Source organism: Python bivittatus, unplaced genomic scaffold (genome assembly GCF_059951505.1).
Source record: "Python bivittatus isolate LINGU-HERP-01145 unplaced genomic scaffold, Pbiv_v1 ctg000440_np1212, whole genome shotgun sequence".
Taxonomy (NCBI): Eukaryota; Metazoa; Chordata; class Lepidosauria; order Squamata; family Pythonidae; genus Python; species Python bivittatus.
In genome coordinates, this window is record NW_028277063.1 from 10,646,388 (window position 1) to 10,654,947 (window position 8,560).

The window sequence follows — 8,560 nt, forward strand, 5'->3', positions numbered from 1 at the left end:
ATATTTATGATATATTTATCATTTGCTTAATGCAATTAATTGTAGATAGATATTTTATTTTTGGTTGTGAGCCACCCAGAGTTTAGTACAAAATGAGCGGCTATATAATGCTATAAATAAATAGATAAACAAACAAACAAATAAATAAATTCTTATAGAATTATTTTTGTGGATTATTGCATGCATTTTTTGTATTTCCATAATTTAAATATGGTTAAATCAGAGACATTTGTTTCAGTAATGAAAGAAAGGTTGCTGAACATTTTATTAAGGTTGCTGGAATTTTTCTGGAGGGAACCAGGCACACAATAGGTCCAAACTTGGTGAGTTTCAACTCATTTTTAGCAAAAGGGAGTTTATATCAAGGGAATATTTTGTTTGAAATACTTCTCTGGTCACATGCTGAACATTCTCTTTCTTTTTAATTAACCATATTTTGAGAAATGCAACTATTAGACCAGGAATGGAGAACCTGTAGAATTCCAGATGTTGCTGAACTATGTATAACTCCCAGTATCTTTCACCCCTGGCTATGATGTCTACAATTCCTGAGAGTTGCAATTCAGCAACATCGGGAAAGCTACAGGTTCCTCACTCAACAACCCAGAGATGTATTCAATCATAGTTGCCCTGATGAAGAAAGGCCTACCCAGTACCCATTCTGTTTGGTAAATCTTGGTTATAGTCCTGCTTTTTTTTTTCTTTTCTTGAATTCAGAGAATTGAAATGCGAACACTACCAGCAGAACTAGGAGGTCTCGAAATCACAGCAAGAATTGGCCTGACTGTTGCTTTGTCAGTTCTGCCTCTCCCCCATCAACTGACACAATTCATTTCAGATACATTCACCAACTTCTTTGTGTTCTCATAGGGTTTCACCATGAATCGTACTTTGGGGATGGAGGCACAGGCTCGTCTCACAGACATGTTGGAGATCACTGCCCAGAGTCTGGTGCACATGGAAGTAGCAGAGCACTACCAAATCATCAAGGAGTTGGGCAAGGGGAAATATGGCCAGGTGGTCCTGGTGACCCACAGGCAAAGAGGTAAGGATTAATTGCCTTCTACGGTCAAGCAATCCCACTCCTGTTGCCACCAAACCATTAGTACTACAGGAGTAAAATGTTATTTGGACTGAGGAGGTTTTTTTTGAACGCAGGACTAGAAGGAGCCAGGTCATGAAGATGGATGGAGAAGAGAAAAATTAAATGTAAATCAATTAAAAATAGCTAATACAATTATTTTGCATTTACTTAATTCAAATTTATTTAAAAATGTCTTCCTTCTGTCACATGAAAGATTGAAAATTGATTGGGATGAACTACAGGGGCCACATCTAAAGCTATGGAGAATATATGCAGTCCTGGAGTTTCAGATTGGGCTCCCCTGCTTTACACTGATTTGACATACAAGTTAGCAGTACTTCAGCTCCCAGCTGAATAACAGTCAGGTAAATAGTTCTGCATTGCACTTGCTTTTGAGAACAATGGGATGATTCATACAGCTAGTGGCCCTATATCAGTGTTTCCAAACTTTGCAACTTTCAGATGTATAAACTTCAACCCCCAGAATTCCCCAGACAGCCTGTATATCTGTATATCTCTGCCTAAAATCTGTGCACTTAGGTGTGTGTGTGTGTATGTAAGTATGTATGGGTATATATAGCAATTTTTAAAAAGTACAGCGAAAACAATATACAAATTAAAACAAATTAAAAAAAATAGTAATATGCAATTTTCTCAGCTGCTGTATATATTTATTTTTGTATTGTTTTAAATTGTTTTTATTGTTTTAGAATCATTTGCCATCCAGAGTCACTTGGTTGAGATGGGCAGCTATAGGAAGTAATTAATTAATCAATTAATGAAATAATTAAATATAGCAAATTTTGCATAAAAATTGTCCATTCTTGTAAAATATGAAACCTACATCAAAAGGAAACATCATTATTTTATTAGTAAAAAAATAACCTTTTCGAAAATTGATCAGTCACACATTTCTTGAATCCAATCTTTGATACTGGATTATAGTACTTTTCTAATCTGCTGTACAATTATGCTTTTTGACACTATCCTGGCTGTGGTGATATACAAAGCAGTTTATTGTCAAAAGCCACCAGATCATTGTCACAAAGACAAAATCAACAGCAATTTCATGACATACTAACTTTTTTGAGCTGTCACTTATTTGAGCCAGGTTTTTAATCTAAAACTAAATAGTGTTGCCATTGGATACCATCGTGGTGGTAAAATGTACCCCCCCCCCGTAGACATGTAAGTTGTATTCACTACCAAAATCTATGGGATCCCCCCCCCCAAAATACATACAGTATGAACTGCTGAAAGTGCCCTTGTAAGAAAACATGCACAGCAAGCTGAACTGACCCTGAGTGGCGACAGGGAGAAGACTCAGTCAGGAACTGTGGCCCAGTAAACCTAACTGTTTCTATTCACTGAAATAGTATAGCTGCCATGCCAACCTAGTAGGAAGAGATAAATGATAAGGTCACACGGATGGATAATATAGCCCAACATCACACTGTAATTTCCACTGTTTCTGCCTTTTTCTTTGTTTTGCCTTTGCCTTGCAGTGTAGTGGGCCAAAAATATATAAATTCTGGTTCTGCTGTTGCTCATGGCCACTCAACAAAGTATCAAAGTTTTGCTGGGTGTCCAGTATATACTGTATTATTGCTTATATGCATGCAAATAAAATTATCTTCAAAGTGATTTGGTTGCTTTAGGTGAGTCAGGTTTTGGCCACAGCAGTACATATGTACCCTATGTACACAATATCTATTCTATGAGCATAGGTATATTCCAGCCCTTCTCTCTCAATGCAAGAATTCTTCAAAGAATTCTTCAGAGAATTCCCCTTACCTACTCTCATTCTATTGCAGATGTGATTTAGCAGAGAATTAAATACTGACTTTATTTTTTCTTGATCTGGAACAGAATTTGATTCAGTACCTTAGAGTCTTTCAATCTGAACAGAACAGAACTGGGAAGGAAAAAAAAATGAGACTATTGATTCAGGGGAAAAAACCCCCAAACAAAATACTCAATGTAGCTTATAAAACCATATTTGCAAGGATTTGTACAGGATTCTGTATTTCAGTCTCTTCAAAGAGCGGGTCTGGGATGCATTAGGTAAGGATTGGACTGGATGCCTGTTTCCTGCTCATCACAGTGATTTGATCAATATATAAGTTACAGGCACAGAAATAAAAATACAGCCTGTGAGGGATGAACAAATAGTATAGTATACACAAGAGGTGACACAACAGTACAAAACGGGCAACTATTAAAAAAAAAAAATAGAGATGAAGTAGAATGAGAACATACTATATATATAAATATATAAAAAAGTAAAAATTATGTTTAAAATAGGCATGAAAAAAGGAAAAAATAACAAAATTACAAAAAGAGGAAAGTAGTAGCTAAGAAACAGAATCTCTTCAAATGAAACAGTGTGAACACAAATCTTTTTTTTCCCCATGCAAAATTAATGAGTGTTATTCTTAGCATTTTGCTGTAACCATTTAATATCTACTAATTTCTTCCACCAGCAGCCCCTACCCTGTGCAAATGCTAATTATAAGTACAGTATTTTTTTTAAACTTATTTGATTTGGAGCTGAATTATTTGGTTATATTAGCTGATCCATTAACTAAACCACTGTTGACTTGAACTGGAACTTAACCAGAACAAATTCAATCCTCGATGAACCTAAATTGGAACCAAGTAGCCAAATTTTAACAAGATGTTTTTATCATATTTTTTTGAATTACATCTCCATATTTAGATTTCTTTAAAAATGAAAGCTCTAGACTCTACTTGCCAAATTTATCCATGATGGAAGTGTATTTATTGATACAGAATGTAGCAGTGTCCACAAGATGTTGGTGGTTTTGTATAAGGTAGGCGTGGTTGAAGTCATTGCCTGAGACTGTACAATGACCAAAAGACCGAAAAAGCTTCTGATTTTTGGAAAATGAGGATCTCAATGTCTTATTCATTTCTGCCTCTCCCAACTTCCCTCAGGGACCCCTATGGCTCTCAAGCTGCTACCTAAAGCTAGCACCAAGCTCCAGAATTTCTTACTTGAGTACTGTGTGGCACTCTCACTTTCTGCACATCCTGCCATCATTGGCATGTTCGGCATTGCAATAGAGTCCAGCCAGCACTATGGTTTTCTCTATGAGGCAGCCCTGCATCGAGACCTTATCTCCATTATCAAGCCCAAAGTAAGGCATTTTAAGGTTAAAAGATTTTAATATTATTATTGATTAGATTTGAGATTTAAATTTTAATGTCTGGCATTTATTGGTTTTAGATTTTAATAATAATGTCTCATTTTAAGTAATGTACATATTGCTGTTATCCATAGTATACTTGAAATGGTCAAAGAGACTTATTCAATAAAGCATTTACTTATTACATTTTAAGTATGTGTAAATTTCACTTTAATTTTCCAAACTCAACTACAAATGGGTCAATGAATCAAAACAGAATTTGTTATAAAATTATGGGCCAAGCACAAAGCATGAGGCTTCGTATTCTGAACTTTGCAACCAGAGATAAGTTTTGAAAGCTCTTTTCAATAGAATCACACGAAGCCAAGAAAAATTAAGATCAAGTCCAATTTTATAATTTTTAATTCTTATCAAAATTTTAATTATCAATTAATTATTATCAAAATTTTAATTCTGGCTGAGATGGTCCCTGTGTTGAAGAACAGAAAAGGGCTTGGGTTTGAAATGTCATAGGCCATTGAGAAGAACGAATGGAGTTAAAAAAAAATGTGTTCCTCCGTTTTCCGACTAGGCTGGCATTCCTGAGAAGGCAGCCAAGCTCTGTGCCAAGCAGCTGGTGAGCGCACTGGACTTCATACACAGCAGGGGTCTGGTGTATCGAGATGTTAAACCTGAGAATATCCTGCTTTTTGACCGTCACTGCCACTGCATCAAACTGACAGATTTTGGCCTGACACGACCCCAGGGCACCCTGCTGCAGCTTGTGACTGGGGTCATCCCTTACACTGCACCTGAGCTTAGCCGTGGCACTGCTAACACCCCAGGCCTACCCATTGATGCCAGCCTCGATGCCTGGGCCCTTGGGGTGCTGATCTTCTGCCTGCTGACCGGCTACTTTCCTTGGGAAAAGACCGTGCCTGAAGATTCCTTTTTCGACGACTTTGTGATATGGCAAGAATCAGGCTCAGATGAAGATTTACCATTTCACTGGCGCCCACTGTCTCAAGATTGCATTGCTATGTTACAAAACCTCCTAGCCCTGGAGCCTACAAAGCGTGGGCCCATCCGCCAAGTACTCAGCTATCTGGATCGGCCATGGCGAGCAGACGTGGCTACTAAAAGTGCCCACTGAGCTGAAATTAATCTGACTGGACTGGAGGTGGAGGGAGGAAAGGAGGCAGAAGAACCCCTCAAATAACTCTTTGTAGTTGCAGAAAAAGAAATGCTATGCTTTTGGTGATGTACAACATTCCCCAATGCATACATGTTGAATGGTTTGATTTTATTAGGAGAAAAAGAATATAAAATAGTGCATGTGATAATGTTTAAGATGATTTCCACCTTTTATAATTGACAGATAAAATGTAAATACTTTTGTGTTAGTAATTTGGAATTTAAATTATGAAAATATATCATTTTCATTTTGCAAAATGTTACTTCGGATGTTAAACCTGCCGGTGATCCTAGTCATAGTACACGCCAGCCTGATTCATATATCTGGTATATTCTAGTAAGCCAGAATGCAGTTTATTGGGTTTCAGCTTAGGGTGTCATGTGAACCCAACCACTGGGGTTTGTGGACCATAGTTTATAGTTTAGTCAACAAGCCATGCTTAAAAACCCATGGCTTAGCACCATATGTGAATCTAATCAACTACTGGGTTCACACATTGCAGTTGTAATAATTGTTTCGTTTTGGCTTAGTGTGTTTTGGATACATTCACAGTGATTCTTTTTTTATGCCAGAGATGAATAAATCCAAGGCTATGTGTGGTACACATCTCTTTTGTGCCAGAGAACCCTCTCTAGCACAATTACCAAAATATGTATGGCAAAGTTTCAGGCCAGAAATGCCACATAGTGAAAAATGGTAGTATGAACACTAATATAGATTTCACAGAGTTAAAAAGCAAATAAAACTCTCAGGAAAACCTTGTCCAAATAAATCTCAGGGATGCCCACTTCTGGCTGCTGTAGTTCTAATTCTATGGCACCTTGTATTGTATTTTGAGAAGGCAATTATATGAACTGACTAGCTTAAGTAAATCAGTCAATAACAGTGGTCTCACCCACTTTACATAATTGTCCTGTTTCCTGGATCCTTTGCCTCTAAATGGGAATTATGCCCCCCCAATCACATAAATCTTGCCACAATGACTTAGCCCAATGTGCTGAATAAAGCTGACTTCAAAGTTTAATCTTGAATAGGCTTGCTTATATAAACCCAGTCAGTATGGGTTTACCAGCCATATGGACACAACAGTGGAAAATCCTATTGTGTAATTATTTGTGTGTGTGTGTGTGTGTGTGTGTGTGTCTTATAGCATTTTTTTCTCAAACTAATCATGTTTTCTTTTTTTTCTGAAGAAGCACATGATGGCCTTACCTAGATTGGCACCCTCTGGATAAGCTAATCTTGGGCCAAACTGGTTGAGAATTATAATGCTGTAGCCCAATATTTCTAGAGGCTGAAAATGGTTGCATTACAGACAAATTAGAGGTGTTTACAAATGTTTTTATTAATGTTATTTGATTAAAAAACTGAAATGTCAATTTTTTTGGAGTTCAGTTATATATATCATGAGAGCTAAAGAGAGAGATAGAGGGACTATTTTCTTGTTATCCATGACTTAAACTGAAGTATTTTTCTACTTTAATAGCATCTCTGGATTCTAAGGCAGGCTCAGGTCCCATCTGAGCTCACTGGATAGTCATAGAGGAACCTCTGTTTTCACAGGCTCCTCCACTGTGCCTGTCATCTTTCCTCTCTGCAGTATGAGATTATACTATTTCACTTAACATGATTCTTTAAATACGTGTTTTCCACTTATTTTTATTCTTACCCTTTTGTGCTCTGCAGTGTATTCATCCCCAACATATGAATTAAATAGATTGCCCAACACTGAAATTATATCTAGGCATGTTTGTCAAGATTCAAGGGCTGACTTGAGGATTCAGAATCCCTAGCAGGCAAGAACCAAATTCTGAGCTCAAGAAGCTAAAATCCAGGAGACAATGTATTTTCTACTGGGGATGGAGAGGTTTTTTTGTTTCTGTTTTTAATTTATTTATTCCATATTCAGTGAGCTATTGCCTCTGATGAAAGTTATCTCTGCCCTGCCTCCATTTCTAGTTATCCTGGATTATACAAAAACTGTCGGGGAACTATTTTTAAAACTGGAACAGCTAGATAACGTTAAGCTACCTTTGCTTTGGGCTGAGGATGAGATAAAGGCAGCGTCACAAGGATAGGTATTATAAAAAGGTTTACCAGGGCATATTTGTGCTGGTTACGGGGATATTAAGTTGAGCCTTTGGAGGCAAAAGCAAAGGCAAGACCCTTGGCTCTCCACAGAGATGTTGCCTTGATCAGGAAAAGATCCATTAGTAGCACTTCCTGATATTTGCATTTCCCCGGGGAATGCTCAGGGTGGACAATACAGGACAGCCTGTTGAAATCCATTCAACTAAAGGGGAGTGGGAAATTATTGCTGAGAAAGATGTCAGGGGTTGGAAATGGATCTTGTCACCCTTGTCATCTTGGCATTGTAGCAGCTGCTGGGGCTGCAAAGCAGAGAAAAGGTGTTTGTAAATATCCTGGCCTGTTCTCAGCCATGCTGCCTGTGGGGTGGAAAGGCCGCTGGTCTTATGTCTGGATCCGTGAAAGGGCAACACTTCGGCTAATGCAGCAGGGTGGATCTTGTAACATCCCCAAAGAGGCATCAAGTGGCTGCTAAGGGGGAGGGAAGGGCCAGGAATGTGTTCCTCTTGAGGATGGAATAAAGAGATAATAAGAAGGAAGAAGCATCAGGAAGGTAGTATTTAAGAACAGCCTTCTTTTTAAAATTTATTTTACCCTTATATATATGGTCATTCAGCTCTATAGTTCTCAAAGTACAGTACTACAAAATTAAAACAAAAAATTAGAATCCTGGTATACAGTCTAAGCATATCTCAATAAAATATATACAAGTAGATAAGATGATGAAATACCACCATAAATCTACACATCCAACTGAGGCTGAAATTCATTCCAGCTTCCTCCCCTAAGTTCCTATTTCCTTGATCCAAAAATATAAAGCTGTTTTCTCCAATACTATAATTACAGTTAGATTATCGTTTGAGGAACATCAATGTGTAGAATCTCAAGGAAATTGAGCCTGCAGGAAAGTATGATCTGGTGACTATAAAGGCAGGTGTTATATTTTTCATAGTACCTGTATTGTGATGTTCCCATCCAAATCAGCCTTTTTAATTCAAATATAGTTGCAAAATACATCTTCCTGAATGACCCATAATTGATTGA

At 37.5% G+C, this 8,560-nt stretch overlaps 1 protein-coding gene across 1 annotated transcript; it reads left to right on the plus strand.

Annotated features, from left to right (window-relative positions):
- The first annotated feature begins 811 nt into the window (after positions 1–811).
- On the plus strand, positions 812–6,907 carry SBK2 (SH3 domain binding kinase family member 2). The gene is made up of 3 exons (XM_007440527.3): positions 812–1,045; positions 4,043–4,245; positions 4,826–6,907. The coding sequence occupies exons 1-3, from the start codon at positions 880–882 to the stop codon at positions 5,384–5,386; spliced, it is 930 nt and encodes a 309-aa protein (XP_007440589.3). The 5' UTR covers positions 812–879; the 3' UTR covers positions 5,387–6,907.
- The last annotated feature ends 1,653 nt before the right edge of the window (positions 6,908–8,560 follow it).

Excerpts from the sequence above, each read along its gene's own strand:
- SBK2 (XM_007440527.3), top strand. The coding sequence starts at position 880 with ATGAATCGTACTTTGGGGATGGAGGCACAGGCTCGTCTCACAGACATG. Across the intron at positions 1,046-4,042 it reads GGTGACCCACAGGCAAAGAG|GGACCCCTATGGCTCTCAAG; the intron begins GTAAGGATTAAT and ends AACTTCCCTCAG. Across the intron at positions 4,246-4,825 it reads TCTCCATTATCAAGCCCAAA|GCTGGCATTCCTGAGAAGGC; the intron begins GTAAGGCATTTT and ends TTTTCCGACTAG.